This window comes from Crocodylus siamensis, chromosome 4 (assembly GCF_052110815.1).
Source record: "Crocodylus siamensis isolate JL-2025a chromosome 4, ASM5211081v1, whole genome shotgun sequence".
In the NCBI taxonomy this organism is placed as follows: domain Eukaryota; kingdom Metazoa; phylum Chordata; order Crocodylia; family Crocodylidae; genus Crocodylus; species Crocodylus siamensis.
The window spans coordinates 191451661-191471782 of NC_143398.1; the positions used below are offsets into that span (position 1 = coordinate 191451661).

Below are 20122 nucleotides of genomic sequence, written 5' to 3' on the forward strand. Positions count from 1 at the left end.
AAACGGTTGGACAACCCCCATGGATAAATAGGGGACTCATGGGACTTTCTGTATCTGAAAAGAGAAACCTATAAGGGTTGGAAATCAGGTAACATCACCAAGGAGGATTATTCAGCACTAGCCCACACCTGTAGGGAGCAAACTAGGAAGGCCTAGTTTTTCAGGGCAGCTAGGGTCTGGAACCAACTTCCAAGAGAAGTGGTGCAGGCTCCTACCCTGGGGGTTTTTAAGAGGAGGTTAGATGAACACCTTGCTGGGGTCGTTTGACCCCAGTACTCTTTCCTGCCATGGCAGGGGGTCGGACTAGATGATCTGCTCAGGTCCCTTCCGACCCTAGAAACTACGAAAGGCCAAAGCCAAAACAGAACTCAGATTGGCTACAGGAATCAAGGACAAGAAAAAGTCCTTCTTCAGATATGTGGGTAGTCTGAAGAAAAACAAGGGCAACATTGAACACTTGCTAAACCAAATGGGGCAGGTGACAACTGACATCCGGGAAAAAGCTAATTTCCTTAATGTTTATTACTTTATGTTGGTTGTTCACCAGCCCAAGGAGATCACCCTGCCAAACAAGATGCAGAACTGACAGGGTATGGCGAACACATGTCCATCATTGGTAAAGATCTTGTGACGGAATACCTTCAGAGGCTGGACATCCATAAATCAGCCGGCCTGGATGGAATGCATCCAGGAGTGCTAAAGAAACTGGCTAACATCATAGCATAGTCAATGGCAAGGATATTTGAGAATTCGTGGTGCTCAATAGAGGCTCCTGAGGATTGTAAGAGGGCCAGTGTGGTGCCAATCTTCAAGAAAGGGAGGAAGGAAGATTCAGGAAACCACAGTCCAATCAGTTTGACCTCAATTCCTGGAAAAATATTGGAAAAAATCATCAAAGAAATCATTAACAAGAGGCTAATGGAAAGCAACATTTTGAAAGATAGCCAACACGGCTTTGTTGTGGGTAGGTCTTGCCTGACCAACCTCATTCCCTTCTATTGCCAGGTGACACATCACCTGGACAAAGGAGAAGAGGTTGATGACATTTATTTCAACTTCAAAAAAACCTTTGACTTGGTCTCCCATGAAGTTCTCATGGTTAAACTGGGGAACTGAGGCCTCAACAACCTTATGGACTAATGGCTCAGGAACTGGCTCTGTGGTCAGACCCAGAGTGTGATAGTCAATGGAACCATGTCAACATGGTGCATGGTGACCAGTGGTGTCCCCCAGGGCTGCGTACTTGGATCAGTACTCTTTAATATATTTGTAAAGAATCTGGATTCAGGTATCAGAAGTCGACTGGCTAAATTCGCTGATGACACCAAACTGTGAGGAAGCGTGATTACACTAGAGGATAGACTGGTGATTCAGGGTTACCTGGACAAGCTTGCAAGGTGGGCAGATCAAAACCTGATGGCATTCAACACTGAGAAATGCAAGGTGCGCCACCCCAAGGGAAAAAAAATCCACATCATACCTACAGGCTTGGCAGTGCACACTCATCAGCACCATGACTGAAAGAGACTTGGGGTCATGACTGACTACAAGATGAACTTAAGCCACCAATGTGATGCCGCAGCCAGCAAAGCAAACAAAACCCTGGCTTGCATCTATTGATGCATCTCAAACAAGACCCAGGAAGTCATCCTCCCACTGTATTCGGCCGTGGTGAGGCTGCAGCTGGAGTACTGCATCCAGTTCTGGACTCTGCATTTTAAGAAGGATGTAGAGAAGCTTGAGAGAGTCCAAAGGAAAGCCATGTGCATGATCAGAGGACAAGAAAACAAGCCATATGAGGAGAGGCTGAGAGACATGGGACTTTTCAGCCTGGAGAAGTGAAGGCTCAGGAGGGACTTGGTGGCAGCCTATAAGTACATAAGGGATGTACACTAGGAATGTCTGTTCATGAGGGCACCTCCCAGGAAAGACAAAGTCTAACAGTCATAAACTCCAGGAAGACCAGTAAAAAAAAACTTCTTTACCGTCCGAGACCCTAGAGTTTGGAATAGACCCCCCACAAAAGTAATGCAAGCACCTACTCTGGACACTTTTAAGAAACATTTGGATGCTTATCTTGCTGGGATCATTTGACACCAGCTGACTTCCTGCCCCTTGGGTAGAGGACTGGACACAATGATCTTGCAAGGTCCCTTCCAGCCCTTAAAGTCTATGAAATCTATGAGATAAATCTGGCTGAATGCAGTATCATAATTAACTGATTGAGCTCAAACCAGTTTATGGAACTTCTGTCCCAGACTCCTTCCTGGCTTAAGTTAAACCACAGTCCCCCAGTATCCCAGCACACTCTGCAGCCCAGGGCTGGCCCTGGCCCTGGCCCTGCCCCTCTGCTTTTTAGCTGGAGCAGGGGCAGGTGGGGGTGGGATTGTGGCCAGATGCCAGCCCCCCTAAGGTGAAGGGGGCAGGGAAGAAATTTATTTATCCCCTCCCTCCCCTGTCCCACCAGCACAGAAACTAGCTGGGGTCTGACAGGCAGGAGTGCAGCAGCCCCTGCCAGGCATTTCTCCACTCACTGCTCCAGTGTTGGGGGTGTGGCCAGCCCTGGCAGAAGCCTCACGTGAACTGCCCTGGGAAGGGGTTTAATCCCCTTCTCCCTGTGGCACCGGCATGGACCTGAGCCGGGGTCCACCTTGTGCTCCCCTCTTGCTGCTCCAGCGGCAGGGGTGTGGCCAGACGCTGGCTGGCATGGCCCCCTGAGGCAAAAGGGTTTCCCTCCTCTGCCCCCGGGGGACCGCAGCCAGGTTCTGCCAACCCCAACCACCACCTCCACTGATTGCCCCCTGCATGGGATGAATGGCAGAATAAGCTCCTTCTCTGCTGTCTCTATCAGATGCCAGAGGGAGGGAGAAAACAACCCTCCTCCCTGCCTCCTTCACCTAAGGGGGCCATGCTGCCTGGCCTCTGGCCACATCTCAGCCCCTGAAGCAGCAAGGGGGAAGCAACTCTCATGGGGAAGCAGCCGCTGTTATGATTTCCTGGGAGCACAAGCCTCTTCCCAATGGGGAGCCTGTGCTGGGGGCAGAAGCTGCTGCCCTGTGTAATATAGCCTCTGTGAGGGGAAAAATTATTTCTTAGTTAAAAATATTATTTTGGTAACTTACTCCGATGTCGTTTCAGCATCTAGTAGATCAGGGTCTTTTCTCCAAAGAACTGTGATGCAGGAAATGTTGTCATAGAATGCAGCAAAATGTATAGCCATCCATCCGCGATCATCAGATAATTTATAATCTGCCTTCAGTGCCAGGAGACAGTTAAGTGCTTCAACAGATCCACACTGAGCTGCCAGGTGTAAAGCAGTAGGACCTAAAACTAATGCACCCACCCAACAGAAATATGATATACTGAGCTATATTTTCCAAACAATGCACAACTAGGCTGTATCTATAAGATACAATGTAACATTTCCACATCTTTAGGTAACTTTTTTCTAGTTTTACCCCATTGTTTTCATGCTGTTTTAACATATTCATAACTTATTATATCAGGTATTAATATAACCTGAAGGATTCTCAGGAAAAAGGAAAACATTTGGATGCCTCAAGAAATTTAAAATAAAACCTTCACACAATTCAGAAGTAATACAGTATTCTGTTCTTTTCAAAACAAAAACAAATAAATATGCCTTTCACATCATCCAAGTAATAGATAACCTTATTTTCACATCTTCCAAAGTCTTGGGCAGACTTAGGCTATGTGAAAACTCACTGTGGTTTCTTAAACCATGAACACCTTTATTTTAAATAAAAATATTCAGTTTGTCTTTTCTTTAGCTATCAGTCTTTCATTCTTCCTTTCATGCTTCCTTATTTATCACTCACCATTTCTCTTGCCAAAGCTCTCCCTGTCCTGAAAAATAGTTTTTCCTGAAAGTAAACATATTAAATATAATCAAATAAAATTACAACGTTCTGACAGCCTGGAAGATCCAGGACCCTTGTGAATGAATATGAGCAGTATCTGCACAGCAGACAGTGGAAAATTAACTATCTTCTCTATATTCTTAAAAAAGGTGGACAGCAAGCCAATGAACTCTTAAGATATGGAATCTACACTCTAGATTGAGAGAAGTGTGGATGGTAGAAAGCTCTGACTGGTGACTGCAAAATTTTCTATTGCAGCTTCCAAAGATTATCCCTGGGACTACTAGGAGGTTCCAGTGACAGTAATTTTGAAGCTTCACATATTGGGACTGTTTTCTATGCCTAGAAAAAAAACTGTTCTTGCTCACATGTGTTATGCCATGGTGCAGGCGAGCAAAGTAGGGAAGGAGTACCACTGGGGCAACCACGTGGCTGTCTGGGAAGCACCACAAATGGTCAGGGTGTAACAAACACCCAGCCAGTCTCCATAAACATTTTTCTGGTTCTGGAGCCTGATCTTAGAGGAGGGCAATGTCATGAAGACTTGCCACTGGAGACTGGGCAGTTGGAATGGACAAAAACACAGGCATGGCCTGAGGAGTGGAAACAGCCGCAGCTATGGCAGCAGAGTTTGCCAGAGCATTCCCATGCGTAACATCATCATAAGGTTTCTGGTGGGCTTGGCATTTAATAATAGCAATAGCAGAAGGCAATTGTAATGCATTTAGCAAGGCTTCTACATATGGACTATTACTGATTTTGGTACCTTCCAACGTGAGAAAGCCTCTTTGCTTTCAGAGTTGACCATAATCATGTACAATACCAAAAGCATAGCGAGAATTGGTAAAAATATTAACAGAGGCACCAGAGGCTAAGGTACTAGCCCTCGTGAGGCCCACAAGCTGGGCAACTTGAGCTGAATGCACATCAGGCAGAGGATGGCTATGACATCATATTGGGAACATACTGCATATTCTGCAGCAAGGGAACCTTTTGGGCTTCTGTGACATGATCCATCAACATAGAATACTAGCTCTGGGTTTTGCAAGGGGGTATCTTTTAGATCAGTGTGGGGCATTGTTAAGTGAGCAGTTACAGTAATGCAATCATGCGGTTCACCATCTGAAGGGGTAGGTAACAAAGAAGCTGGGTTTAAAACAGGCCATCTAGTTAGTGTGACATTTTCAGCAGAGAGGAGCAAGATCTCGTATTTAGTCAATTTAGCATTTGAAAGGTGTTGGGTTTTAGTCTTTAGCAAAAGGGCTGCCACAGTGTGTGGGACAGCAACAGTGAGCGGAGAGCCTAATACAAGGGTACAGGAAAGTTCAACAGTGATAGCTGCTGCTGCTACAGCATGAAGGCAGGGAGGAAAACCAGCTGCAACTGGGTCAAGAGCAGAACTATAATAAGCAATGGGACGATGCTTGTCTCCATGCTTTTGAGTGAGCACAGCAAGTGCAAATCCATCTTTTTCATGACAAGAAAGGAAAAAAGGCTTAGTGTAATCAGGAAGGCCTAATGCAGGAACTTGTGATAAGGCTTGTTTAATAGAAAAGCAGCTTCAGCCTCTGAGGTCCAGGGTAAAGATTCAGAGGTATTAACAAGAGTTAGGTTTTGTAGTGGCTTGACTATAGAAGCATAGCCCAGTATCTACTGGTGGCAGTAGCCAGCCATACCTAGAAAGGTATGCATTTGGGACACAATGGTTGGCTTAGGGACTTTAAGAATGGCTTCTATTCTGGAGGAAGAAAGCAGTTGCTCTCCAGCAGAAATATCATGACCCAGAACAGTGGACACAGGGAAGACAAAGTTGTAGCTTTTCTTTAGATGCCTTATGGCCTTTTAGGGCAAGATTGGTGAGGAGAGTTAAGGAATCAGCTTTACAGGCTTCAAGGGAGGTAGATGCTAAAAGCAAATCAACTACATTCTGCACAAGCACAGAACCCCCCATCTAAGTCTTTCTTTAGTATTTGAGAAATAGAGAAGGGGATACGGTATAACCTTGGGGCAATCAAGTCCAGGTATACTGGAGTCCTTGACAGGTAAATGCAAAGAGAAACTGGCTATCAGGATGTATAGGGTTGGAGAAAAATGCAGAGCACAAATCAATAACAGTGAAATAACATGCGTCAGGAAGGATACAGGACAAAATAATAGCTGGGTTTAGTACAACAGGAAAAATAGGTAAAACTACAGAATTTACTGCACGGAGATCTTGTACAAAGCGATAGGTATTCTTTTCAGGTTTTCTTACAGGAAGAATAGGCATATTACAAGGGCTTTTAGTTGGAACAATGATACTTTGCTTCAAAAGGGCAGTTATAACAGGGTATATCCCATCTTCGGCTTCTGGGCGTAAAGGGTATTGAGCAACCTTAGGTAAAGGTTTAGCTGGGTTTAATTTGATTCTTATAGGCTAGGTGGTATGGATTTGCCCTACTTCATTAGCATGCTGAGACCAGAGAGATGGAGGGACAGCCTGTATGATTTCTTCTTGCAACATAGAAAGATCAGAAAACTCCGGTGCAGGGGGAGAGTTATCTAAAACAGTGAGCACTGCCAGCTCATTAATACAGGGAACTTCTAGATAAACCCCATTGGGAGAACAGTAAATAGTACAGCCAAGTTTACAAAGCAAATCTTTCCCTAACAAAATAACAGGAGAACAGGGACTTAAGAGAAAGGCATGTTGAGCTTTTCCCACCTGAAGGGTCTATTTGGTCACTTTGGATTTCTTTGGATTTAGATTGTGCCTGGAACTGGTATGGGGGTGGCACATTAATTAAATCAATTATGTTCTCTACAGATTCATTCTTAGTCAATTGTGGATAAAGCGGTGTTGGTGCTGATGGTGCTTTTGTTATTGATGGGGGATCCCCTGTTGGTGCATTTTTCTGTTTTAATTCTTTTATCTGAAATTTCAGTTTGTCTTGGGAGTCCGTAAGGCTCCAAACTTGAGATTCTTGATGTCGTTTGGAAGCTTCCTCATACCAATTAAAAATTGAATCCCACTGAGTCTGTGGCATTTTACTGCCTTTTGACTCAAGGGCTCTGCGGAGATGAATGATTTTACTTACATGTTCCCTCCAGGGGAAACTGCAAACTAGAGTCATCTTTGGTATACCTATTCCATTTGTCTAAAAACTTACAACTCTTATGGCCATAGTGGGTGTACATGTACAATGCTGGGGCCCTTTTTGGTAGAGCCAGTACATCTTTAAATTCTCCGCTCCCCATTTCTTTAGCTCAATTCACACAGGTTTTTCACACAGGAATGGTTTATTGAGGATGTCCCGTCAGGTTGTGAGATTTGTAAGTGGCACAGAAATGCTGTGGCTAATGTCCAAAGACAAGACTCCACTGCAATAATGGCACACAATGTAGTTACTCACGGTTAGACATGGCTCATTTATGAAGGTGGGGAAAGGGTATACCTGTCCACTGGGTCACAGGGTTCCAGTTGGGCCCCCTTGCATTCAAAACTGCACTTCCGGACAGCCTTGGGGCAGCTGAACCCAACCTTAGTCCCAGACCTGGTCAGTGGCTCATATTTCTCAGTTCATACTTTCAATTTACACAAGGGAATTTCTGCGTTGAGGCATGAGGTTCAAGAGCATTTCTCTAGTCCTAGCCTTGGTCAACGCTTATTGTGGAAAACACTCACACTCTAAGAGTTTCCACCTTGCACCCTTACTTTTGAAGAGCACACAGAACAAGTCCAGTGTCCTCAGGCTGGCTGCACAAAGTTTTCACTCCCGGCCTCAGAAAGGCCTCATAGTTTTTTACAGAACTTAACTCAATTCATATGGTGAATTACATTTACTGACAACAGCAACACGGTCTTTAACCTTAACTCTTTCTGTTCACAGTTACTACTTACAGTTACTACTTACAGAGTGGGTCTGAAAATTCTGGCAGCAAAAAGGTCAGAAAGAGTAAGCCTCAAGCAGTGAATCAGGAAGACACAGAGACAGCTTCTCACTGAAAAGCCCCAATAGGGATTTCAAAAGGTCTCTTATCTATGGATGCAAGCCAGCGTTTTGGTCGCTTTACTAGCCGCAGCATCGCATTGCAGGCTCATGTTCATCTTGTGGTCAATGATGACCCCCAAGTCTCTTTCTTCTGTAGTGCTATCCAACGTAGCACTGCCGAGCCTATAAGGATGCTGCAGGTTTTTCCTCCCAAGGTGGAGAACCTGCATTTTTCGGTGTTAAACACCATCAGGTTCTCATCCGCTCATTTGCTGAGCTTGTCCAGGTCAGCCTGGATCACCCGCCTATCTTCTGGCGTGGATGCTTTGCCCCAAAGTTTGGTGTCATCGGTGAACTTGGCCAGTCCACTCCTGACTCCAATGTCCACATCATTAATGAAGATATTGAACAGGATGGGTCCCAGGACAGAGCCTTGAGGGACCCCACTGGTCACAGGGCACCATGATGAGTGACTGCCATCGATTACAACCCTCTGGGTCCGACCACGAAGCCAATTTCCCAGCCAGCGCATCGTGGTGGAGCCAAGGCCACAACTGGCCAGTTTGGCCAAGAGGTGATCGTGGGATACCAGATCAAAGGCTTTTTTGAAGTCAAGATATATGACATCAATCTCTTCTCCCTTGTCCAGGTGATAGGTCACCTGGTCATAGAAGGAAATGAGATTGGTCAAACAAGACCTACCCGCAACAAACCCGTGCTGGCTATCCCTTAGGATGTTACTTCAACACCAGCCAGTTATCCATTCAATGGTTCTGAAAGGGTCCATCTAAAACCCACTACAGGTTTCCCTTGCTTTATGCGGATTCTGTACGTGCAAATTCACTCTTATGCGATTACCCTTTTTACACCAAAAATTCGTTATATGTGAGGTAAATTCACTCTTATGCAATCTGTGTGGTGGAAGCCCGCAGTAAGCTGCTTTGTGCAGTTCATTGTAGGAGTAATGAACACCAAAATATAGTCTCCTGTGTGGATGTGTGCTCGCTTGTTATCTGTGACATGTTTCTGTAGTTGCCATCCCCATTATGAAAGTGCCCTGTGCTTGTGTGTACTGTCTGCTGTTGGTGAGTACCAAAATTGTCATGTAAAAGTGGTAGAAATGGGTCTTGGGGTCAGTACAGTTGAGGTCTTGGAACATATCCCTATTTGTTACTTGAAAAGTGTGTTCCCTTTATGTGAATTCAAGTTATGCTCCATTTTCCAGGAATGCATGCACAGCATAAAGCAAGGGAAACCTGTATATGCATAATGCATCTTAGGCAGTTAGTCATATGTTCTATTTCTACTGGGAGATTTTCCTTAGTAAAAAATAAGTAGAGACAAGATTTGGCCAGATGACTAATTTCTAGTTTTCAGGAAACTACTGAATCTTCTCTTTCCTGTTCACATACACTACACATCCATAATTACAAAAATATGTAACAGTCTCACCGTATTCAATTCACAACTTACCAGCTTTTCCCACCTTGATGTCACTTTTATATACACGTCTTCCTAAAACAAAATATAATTGTAATCACTAGCTTCTATAATATTTTTATAGATCTATGTAGTGGATAGGTCATAAATCAAACAAAATGGAATCTTAAAGGCTACAGAAAATAATGAAAAGAATAAATGTGACAATAAAAGCAGAAGCCAAAATTTACAAAAACGCGTGCCACAGACAAGAGAATTTCTGGCAAGTGAAGTCTGCTGTTGCTCAGAAGTTCCAAGACACTGATACTTCCCATGAAATACATTATTCCTACACAAATGAATTTGCTATCCCTTTCCTGACCACAGCCAGAGGCCTAGCTTTCTGATCATGGACACCTTACAAAAGAAAGTGGTAGAAAAAACAATATACAAAATATTTATAAAACAAATCATAGTAATTGTTTTATCTGGTATTTAGCTTAGGTCAGAAAGTCAAACTTCCTTTGCACCCCAGGCCACATCTAGGCCCACCTCTGCTGGCAACAGGGTAAGAGGTGCTGTGTCAACTTAGGCTGCTGTGGGAATTAAGACAGCTGCCACCAACAACAACATGTCACCAACAGGGCTCTGGACCACCAGAATTAGGCAGCAGGCTCTGTTCTCACTCTCCCTGATGCAAATTTCTGGCCCCTCAAGGAAACTTATAGGTCAGGTATCACAGCTCCATAGACCAGATATTTGGCACTCCTAGCTTAGGCTGCCTCTGCTTCTCTCTCAGTCCTTAGGAAGCGCACGGTGTGTGTGAAAGCTGACCTAACATCTCTCCCAATTATTCAGTTGGTACAATAAAATATATTATAAAAAACCCCATGCTTCTCACAAAAAAAAGGAGGGCAACTATAGAACTTATTTAAATTCTCACATCAAGAAACCCACAGACTTTGGAGATCCCAAATATAATACAGCTGTAATATGCATTGCTGTACCCTACAGATTTTGAATAGAGAGCATGAGACAGACATAGGCTGACTGGCTTGCCCAGCTCCTTCCATCCTACTTTACAGATCTAGATCCCCATGAACTCCTAAAGACAGGCTTATATAAGGTTTAGGAAGCAGTCATGGGGCTGGTATTCCCTCCTTCTACAACTCTCCAAAACAAACAATTTCACTGCTGCCCACAGAACGAAAGAATGAATATGGGGCCCCAAAATCTTAACTTCCCAACTTATTTCATTATCTCACCTAGGAGTGAGTGAACACTCTGCCTCTGATTGATATTCAAATGGGATTTAATCAGCTGACAGATAATTGCAATACGGTTGTGCATAGAAGCATGATGAAGAAGAGCATAACCTGATTCATCTACAACACAGAGACTGGAGCTAGATGTTTTACGACAAAATGTATGGAAGATAGCAGCTAGTCCTCTCTTAGCCGCAGACTTCATACCATATGGCAAACTCTAAATCCATGTAAAAAAGACAGTATTAATATCAAAGAGGCATAAAACATTTATTGGAAAAGGACACACTAAAGAAGCAACCAATAATTCTTAAAATTGTTGAGCTATGCTGAGACATATTTTCAGGAGGTCTAAATCTGTAGTTCTACTGATTTAAAAGAATGTTCATCAAATTTACATCAGCTTGTGATCTAAGTCTGAAAATAACTACATAAAAGATGACAGTGTTAACTAAATGGCCTTACCCTCTATTCCAGGGATCAATAACATTTTCCAGTTAGGGCCAGAATGACCAATTTAGACTGGAGGCAGGGGTGGACACAGGCATGGGTGAACTGGGTAGCCACCTGAGGCCCGGAAAGAAAGGGGGCTTGAAAATGGTAATTGAAAAATTATTATTATTATTATCTCTAGCAAAGGGGAGCTCAATACTAAAAGTTCGTCCAGTGCCACGAGGAGTCTAGGTATGTGGCTGATTGGAGGTAGATAGCTGGCACCACTAGCGGTGGGAGAAGATAATATTTGCAGAGGTGGTGGGAGGCAGGCTAAGGGCCATTGTGGGGCTGGTGCGTGCTGCTGGTGGAGGTGTGGCAGTGGTGCTGAGAGCCGCTGGGTGCTGCAAGATGGCAGCACCATGGTGCTGCTGCTGTTGCTGGCCTCCGTGAAATTAGTTGTGGGGTGAAGTGTTGGCTAAGCTCAGTTATCCCTGGCCTTCTGCTGTCCATGGCTGCCACCACCTCTTTTCTGCACCACCATGGTACACTGTGTAACACTGAACCCCTCCTCCTGCCACACACACACACACCTCTGTTGGCTGCTATGATCTAGTGCAGGGAGAGCTTCCCTGTTCCTGAGCCCCAGGTGAGTACAACATGACAGAGAGTCCAGACAGTTCTGGATTCCTACCACCAAAGGAAAGGCCATAGGTTGCCAACCATTGCTCTAATCTTTTAATTTTTTTTAAGGGACAAAACTCTTAAAATAACTACATTTCATTGGTGGAGTTCTATAGATATTACTGAATGTAGAATTTTGTCTGCAGAATTATCACCACTGGTAATGATCTATGAACCTAAAGAACACAGTTTCACTTTCAGATCCAAGGGGGAACAATTTTGACAGTATTATACCTTGCATTTAATAGCTTCCTTATAGCCAAATCTTTTCTTGAATTGCTCAAGTGACTGCATATCTGTTAATGGCAACCTTTTAGGCTTCAGTGTATTTATTATTTCATGTATAGCTCCCCACCAAGGGGTTTTATACATCTGCTGATAGAAAGCTTCTAATTCAATGGATATCACATAGTAGCTGTAATAAAACAAAACAAAATGTTAAAAAGCATACAGGTTTTACCTGTTCTGCATACTCTGCACTGTAATATTTTACCTTTATTCTGTGACAAGGTAGATGGCTTAGTGGTGAAGCAGAAAGCCACAGCTGTAGAATATCTTGACTGTAGTAACGTTTCTGAAATTGTCTCCCATAACATGCTCATAAGCAAGTTAGGGAAATGGTCTAGAACTCTAGATGAAACTACTATAACATGAATATGTGACTGGCTGAAAAACCACATTCAAAGAATAGTTACCTGTGGTTCACTGTCACCCTGAGAGAATGTTGGGAGTCAAACAGACCAAGGCTGTTGAAAATTCTTCTATTAAGAGCTAAAGCCAGATAGCTTAATTTTAAGGATTACTCCAAACATGTCTTATGGTACTAAGCAGTACTATGCCACATCACTACAGCATTTACTACATAGCTGCTTGCTATATAGTTACGTAATGTATAAAAGCATTGTAATATAAAAATGACATTAGCCATAATGATTAATTGGGTGCTCAGAAGACTGATCAGACTCACAGCAAGGATAGGCCAAGGAGTTCTGGATTCGTACTTATATTGCTCCAAGCACTGATCACCAGCACAAGCACTGAACCTGCATTACTTAGGGTTTTTTGGGGTTTTTTTTAATTCCTTTATATTTTCTAATGTATTTCCGGGGTATCTGCCTTCCCAACCTACAGGTGGCCATTCTCTATCAAAGGAAACATGCTCATCTTATCCATGACACTATTGTTAACACAGCTCCTCCTTATGTTTCTTTCTCTTTCTATATCTCCCTTAAGGGCATGTTGCTTTTCCTCCCTAGTGCAGGGGACAAAATTTCATACTTTGGTTATATTTGTTGGACCTTTTTTTACAACTTAGTTTAACCTGCAGTTCCATAGCTCAGCCTTTTCCTCTATTTAACACTCCTAAGTACAGTTCATTTTGTCAGAGAACATAAACTCCTTTTCTTCCTTTTCTGGAAGGTAGTATTGCCATTGTCTTTAGGAGGTTTTAGTTCATGATCGTGCAAGAATACTTAATTAATAGAATCTACCCATCACATACATGTTATTTTTATATATTAAAAGTCATATAATATTTTCTTATCATTTTACTTTCCTACATACATGTTATTCTAATTACTTAAATGGGTTATTAATCCCTATCCAAAATGATCCTGCACAGAAAGGTCTCTCCTAGATCAATCCTATTTGGTGTTTTCATTAATGACTTAGATGATGAAACTGACAACATATTTATAAAATATGTGAATTGTACAAGCTAGAAGAGTTTGCTAATACTTTGGATGATGGTTAGAATTCAAATGGTCTAGCCAAACTGTAGACATGATCCAAAAAAAACAAGATGAAATTCAATAAATATAGGTGTAAAGTGTAACACTTACAGAGGAGAAATCAAATGCAAAAATATAAACTGAGGAGTTACCAGCCAGGAAGCAGTACTACAGAAAAGGATCTGGGGTTAACGTGTACCCAAACTGAGTTAGTCAACAGGATGATGGTGTTGTGAGAAAGACAAATATAAGTCCAAGATGTATGAATAAAAGTATCACAAGGTCTGGATGTCATGTTTTAGATACAGACAGACTGAAAAATGTCCAAAGGAAGGCTACAAGGATAAAAGCCTTGGAAAACATGACTTATAAGGAAAGACTGAAAGAAAGGGGCTCTGTTTTCTTTGGAAAAAAGATGACTGAGGAGTGTAGTAAAAGTACCAATGAATTAAATAAAGCTTGTTATAAAAAAAAAATACTAGACAGACTCTTGTCAGGAATGGCCTAGGCCTCATGACTCAGAGCAAAGGCATGAATGTCTGTACCAGCCCCGCATTTCCTTGGGGTAATTTTATAATATGATCCTGTGATATACACAATAAAAACACATATACCAGTCCTTAGCTTATGTAAACTGTCAGAGAACCACTAAAACTAATGTTGTGTGTCAAGCGGCATCACCACAACAGCTGGCACTGCTATTAAAAAAAAAATTAACATTTTTCTCAGTATCTCAACACAAAAGGAAGACAGATGAACTATATAAACAAAAGCACATTTTAAAGTCCTCTAATTATTTATGTTTGAATAACAAACACTTAAATAATTTTCTATAACTGAGAATACTTAATAGAAGTTGTGTGGGTACAGCTGAGAATACTTAATAGAAGTTGTGTGGGACACACTAATATTACAGTAATTGAAAAACAGGAAAAATCCTCTTTTCTCATTCTAATATACTGTAAGGAATGTTTTAACCATATATTAGCTTACTTAAATTAAATTGATCAAATCATATTCTCTCAACTGAACTGGAATAACCCTCTCTGTACCATCCTAACATGTTACTATGATTTCTTGTTTTATAGTTCAAATAATCAATAGTTGTTCTGAAAATAGCAATGGACTGAACTACCACTTTTGGCAAGATTTACACATCTGAACATACATAATTATGCATATTCCTTACCTCTTACCATCAAACTCCATGACTGGTATGGGGTAATGTTCTCTGTATGGTGTATCTGGGTCTAGTAACTGGGCTATATTGTTTGATGAACAATTCTGTATGTCATCATAGACAGCCTAAATAGAAATAATTTCTACATTAACTGCAAGGAGAGGTTCAGATCTATAAAGTAATTGTTAGAACTACAACCTCACCAAAGTCACAGTCACCAAAAGCAGAACAATTTAAATCTTATCTGAAATTAGGCAATACATTCAGACTGAAATCCAAGCTAAATTTATCTTGACTATCACTTGGTATCTGCATATGGATTGTTTTCAGGGTTGCTCAAATTAAGTTTATGCCTAATATGAAGTTTCCCTCAGGGGACAGTCTTGATATTAGGTACTAAAGCAATGCCTATCTTTAGCCTGGACGGGTAGTTTGACCCTTCCCAAATGAACAGTTTTTGATGCTCTGTCATTTTAAAATTAGCCTTGTCCCCTACATCCTTATGGTAATTTGCCTCCAATTGGAAGTCTCATGCCAGGAGCCACAGCTGAGAAGGTAGTAGGCATTACCACAGTTCACTGTTTTTCCAGAGAAGGTTCTGAACTCTACCATTAACCATGTCTGTGATATTAAAGATGACAAGGGGTACCCTATGATCTGTATAAACCAGTTAAGGAAAAAATCAGGTAAAACTAGATTGCATTAGCAGCTTTTTTAGTACATGAGGTGAAAGTCCTGTACCGTAGAGCCTAAAGGTGATATCTTGATCCTAATTATATCAATTGGCATCTTGCTACTGACTTAAATGAAACTAAGATTTCTGGGACAGTAAATGAAAACCTCTCCTTTCTATAGGATGCAGAACATAAAGCACTGACCTGAATTCTCTGTCTATATACTATGAAGATACACATAAAAGCATTCGCAAACTTAAGAAATAGAGTCATAGGAAGAAAAAATGGAAAAGAAATACATTTGAGTACATGTAAGCTTTTTAGGAAGTGGAGAAATAATATATCATTCTTCCCTCATTTGAAAGCTCGTGCATTCCATATAATCTGTTACACTTGTTACATGGCAATGGAGTAAACAGGTAACAGTGAAACTTTACTATAAGGAAACATGGCTGTATTACCGTAGCCTACCTCTACTGCATTTCCTCTACCCTGAAACACAGATAAACCACATGATTTTTAATTTTTTTAGCAATATAGCTATTTTTAACCAAGTAGAATATTCCCTTATACTGCAAACATATATTCATAAATTACATTGAGAACATTGAACTAAAACCTTGATCTCTTCCAAGACATCCTCAACTGAAGGTGTTCCAACATCAAATTCAATTCCTCCGTGGACATGAAAATACTCATTCTGTGCACACTGGAAATGTTGGCATTTAAAATCTGGTCCAAGCAAAAATGGAGGCAATTCTCGTTCAGTCTTAACTTTATCATCTACAAAAAGAGACACACCTTCTTTTAAGGAGCAAACACCATAACAGTAAGTTAGTGTATTAAAAATGTATTTTAATAGTATCTCAAAATCTTAAGATAAAAATAGCTAGACATTGCTATGTTTCAGCAAGGAATCATTTTATTATGCTATTCTGGAATACATTACCTAGACCAAAATCATTTCTGGTACAACTTGAACATTTCAAGAATTTTAAATCAAGGACAAACCTGGTTCACTGTAAAACAACATATATTTATATTATCTGCCAGTTAGGTGTTATACAACTATTAATCTTATGGACAAATAACTAGTTTTTCACACAGACTGAAGTCCATTTTGAAATAAATTCACATTTTATTAAAGTTTCAGAGTATGTAACAGATAATAAAATGGTTTTATAAGCAATTGAAATATATTTGAGTGACATAAAATTTATAAAGCCTTAAAAAGCTCTTTTATAATCCTCTTACCTGAATATGGCTGCAGAAGTTTATTTAAATTTGGAATTTTCATCTTTCTTTTAAAACCAATTAAAAGTGGAATCAGAAAGCTCATTATCTTTAGGTATTGTATATTCTTACGGATTTCTGTTTTATTCTCTAAGTGCTTCTTCACAAGCTTTTGCTGAAGAGCCAACCTCTGCTGCAACCTTTGATACGTTACAGTATCGAGGTGATCCTCCGTCATTCTTATCAAATTAGTAAGCCTGTATATTGCATCAAATTTAAACACATTTTCATGCTGCTGAATCTGGGTAGTACCAAATGTTAACTTCAGTAGTATATTATCTGCATACTGCATAAAGAGACGTTTTTCTTGTGCGCTGTTAGGATTATAAGTTGGATCTTCATTCATGTTTTCATCATAGATTCTCTCAAAATCTGGGTCATTGGAAAGATCAGCTAGACCTACATCATGCACAAAGAAGATCTGCATAAATATCTATCAGTCTAACAGATGCTGTTGAAACATATTTTTAAAAGTGTTGCCGGACACAAAAATAATTTTGTACAATGGTTTAGTTCTGACAAGTTTTTATTTACAGAATTGTAGAATAGTATCTACTTACCTTTATATTATACCTTTCGATATACAAAACTGAATAAGCCAGTTCAATGTTTAACGACACTTGGGACAGATTAAGGAATTACCCTATAAGAGCTGCTCTTTTCCCTCACTGTTCTTTTAGACATGCTTTTATTATTGTTACTAGCCAATTGCCCGGCAAGAATGATGGGGGTGGCAGGGCTGGGATGGAGTGCCTCCACTTAATGCCCCATGCTGCTTCTGTTCTGCCTCTTGCAGGGAGCAGCGTGGGGGAACTGAGGCCAGCAGCGCTTGTCTGGTCCTTGGCGCAGCCTCGGAATCATGGCAGCACTCCCCCATGCTTGGAGCACTCTGATTGGCTGTTTCCATCAGCCAATCAGAGCACGAATAAAGCATTACAGACAGACAGGCTTTTATAATATTAGAATTGGTTCATTCACGTATTCTGTAAAACACAGGAATACAACCATAGACCAGTGTGTCAGGTTACCTTTCTCAAGTGAATTTAATGCTATTGAAAATGCCAAATAATCAGTCCTAAAGCACAAAGTCTCTACCTAGCTGTAGAATAGTTAAAACTCTGATGCAGCAATCTAATCATCCCCACATTCCCTCACCAGTGGGCCTTGTTCATACTCTGGTAGAAACACCACAAAGTGTGAAAGAGCAGTTACTCTCCTCTTAAACTGCCAATTAGGGCCTGATTAAGGTCACTGGAAAATCACTGATTGTAACAGGACCTGGGTGATTACAAAGCCACTCCAAATACTGGCGGTAATATTCACGCTTGCCCTAGGTATTGAAGTGATGACACTAATTCTTACATACCACCAAAGAGTAATGGTAATTGTCTCATTACTAGTTGGATTGAAGGTAGGGCAAGGGTCTCATTACCAAATTGGGACTGAGATTAGCCAGTGAGTGACCTTGCACTATATTTTATTACCTTTCGCAACCATCAGCTATTCTTACAGCTTTTAGAATATAAGGGCTTATTTCAGGAGTATAAGTTGTAGCTGTGTTGCTCTAAGGACATAGGTAGACAAGGTTCTTTGGGAAAATCAGATATCTTTTATTAGACCGACTCAAAAAGTTGGAAAAATTCTTCTTTGCAAGCTTCTGGGTACAAATGTCCTTGTCTGAAGAACTGTTTTAGTTTTAGCTAAGCCTCATTTATTACATTTTAAAAGAACAGGTTATTTAAAATAGCAACTACCAAGAGCAAGTGATCTAAAAAACCCTTCACATAAATCATGTTAGAAAAATGTTTCTGCTGAATTAAGGTTAGATTTTCACAGGATCTCAGAACCTGGGTATTTTTATTATTCTCAAATAGACCTGGTGAGTGTTGAATACTTTTGAACATTTAAAGGCAAGATAAATAAGCTTTCATGAAGCCAAGGTTCATTTGGGTGTCTTAATGAGACCCACATTCCTTTCAAAATATGGTTATTAAAATCTATTTATTTTTGTTTTCCAGATGTCCTGCAATCTACCTTTTTCAAATGACAGCACTAGCTCCAAAGAATACCCCTTGCAGAATTTTTCGTTTTCCTTGATTCATTTTCATAAATTCCTAAATAATGAATGAAAAAAATCGGAAAATATTGGATTTTACTCACCTGCTGAACAAAACTCTGAAACAATGTTTTTTTCTGTTTGGGGCTTCCCATCTATATCAATGTCCATGCTGGAACGCCAGAGCTCAGAGAACCGAACACGCTTGTCTTTGGGCATATATACCCCATGCCATAATGCTTTTAGCATATAGTCAACACTGATCAAAATTTGACCAATTCTGGTGTCAAAGTAAGCTGGAGGAAGCTGACAAGAAGTACTTTGATCATAATTGGCATCTAAGCTGATGGAAGGTATTTGGTTTAAACAGTAAATGCCAACTGCCAATTCTCTCACAATCTGGTGGATTTCTTTGCAGTCCAAAGGCACATCTGGGTCCACTGGAGCTAGCACAACTATAGTGGGGAAACTTATGTTTCTCAGCTGACTTATCAGTCCACTGGGCAGTTCTAGCGGATGGCGCAGGTCATCTTTTGAAGCCAGCCAGCTAGAAGAAGCAGTAGTCAGCAATTCCTGCAACTCACTGCGATCAAATTTGTCAAAGAAGGCGCTGGCATTTCTCTGAACTGCTAGGTTTGCTAAGTACGTTGCCTCATCTGCTGGCTCAATTCTAGGCAGTGTTTTCCTGGAAGGCCTCATCATCCTGCAACAGGTGCTTTCCACACCAGGCTCCTAAGGAAACACAAGACAAATGAGCACGATGGTTATTTAACCAGATGTTTGAGTAAATGAATTATGCGTTTCTGTCAAGGACGGGATTCTTATACACATCTGAACTATCCCAAACTATTTCAAGATTTGCCGTATTTCGAAATGCTTCCCCCTCTACCACCCCAGGCCGAGACACCCCCCCAAGCAGGCACAAGCCTGGTGCCGGGCCACGCTGTGGGCCCGCCCCGCCTGCTTTTCTTTCTCTTTTGCTCTTTTTTGGAGACTGGCACCCGGGGCTCCAACACCTCCGCCTCTCTGGAAGAAACGATGACAGCGGCTCTGTCGCAGGCCCGTTTTACAGGCAAGCCGCGCGGGGAGCCCAGGGAAAAGGCTGGAAACAGGCAGAGTCGCGGGGGTGGGGACTCGTCCGCCCGCGCCCCAGTCACGAGGGCCGACCTGTCGGGGCCTGGACGCTGAGCCGCAGCGGCTAGCGGAGCTGCAGCGAGCTGTCGCCAGAGAGACGCGGGGCAGTGCCATGGCAACACCCGCACGGGAGCGGGACTGCCGGTCGAGAGGTCTGCGCATGCGCCGGCCAGGCGAGGTCCCTGTCTCGCGTCGGCCCGGCGCTTGAAGCCCGCGATGCGGGGAGGCGGGACGCGTCTAGTCCCGTCCTATCGGGAGCCGCCTGGCCGTAACGGACGCGCGCTGCCACCCTGCGGACCCGCGGGGACGTGCAGAGCCCAGGCCTGTGGTGCGGCCCAGCTCAGCCCGCTGGGGGGGTACGGGGGGAAGCCCTCAGGCCTACTCACCTGCCTATTCATTTCAG

General features: G+C 42.0%; 1 protein-coding gene across 1 annotated transcript in view; it reads right to left on the reverse strand.

Moving 5' to 3' along the window:
• The window catches only part of ANKAR (ankyrin and armadillo repeat containing), a 62162-nt gene extending 42205 nt beyond the window's left edge, over nt 1-19957 (reverse strand). Inside the window, exons 1-10 of the mRNA XM_090045249.1 lie at nt 19753-19957; nt 18690-19317; nt 16491-16928; nt 15856-16019; nt 14572-14687; nt 11887-12067; nt 10537-10756; nt 9326-9367; nt 3840-3884; nt 3123-3330 (exon numbers count right to left, since the gene is read on the reverse strand). Of these exons, the coding sequence (XP_089901375.1) occupies nt 3123-3330; nt 3840-3884; nt 9326-9367; nt 10537-10756; nt 11887-12067; nt 14572-14687; nt 15856-16019; nt 16491-16928; nt 18690-19317; nt 19753-19881 (2171 nt within the window). The 5' untranslated portion in view covers nt 19882-19957. The remainder of the gene's footprint in view (nt 1-3122; nt 3331-3839; nt 3885-9325; nt 9368-10536; nt 10757-11886; nt 12068-14571; nt 14688-15855; nt 16020-16490; nt 16929-18689; nt 19318-19752) is intronic.
• Nucleotides 19958-20122: the final 165 nt, after the last annotated feature.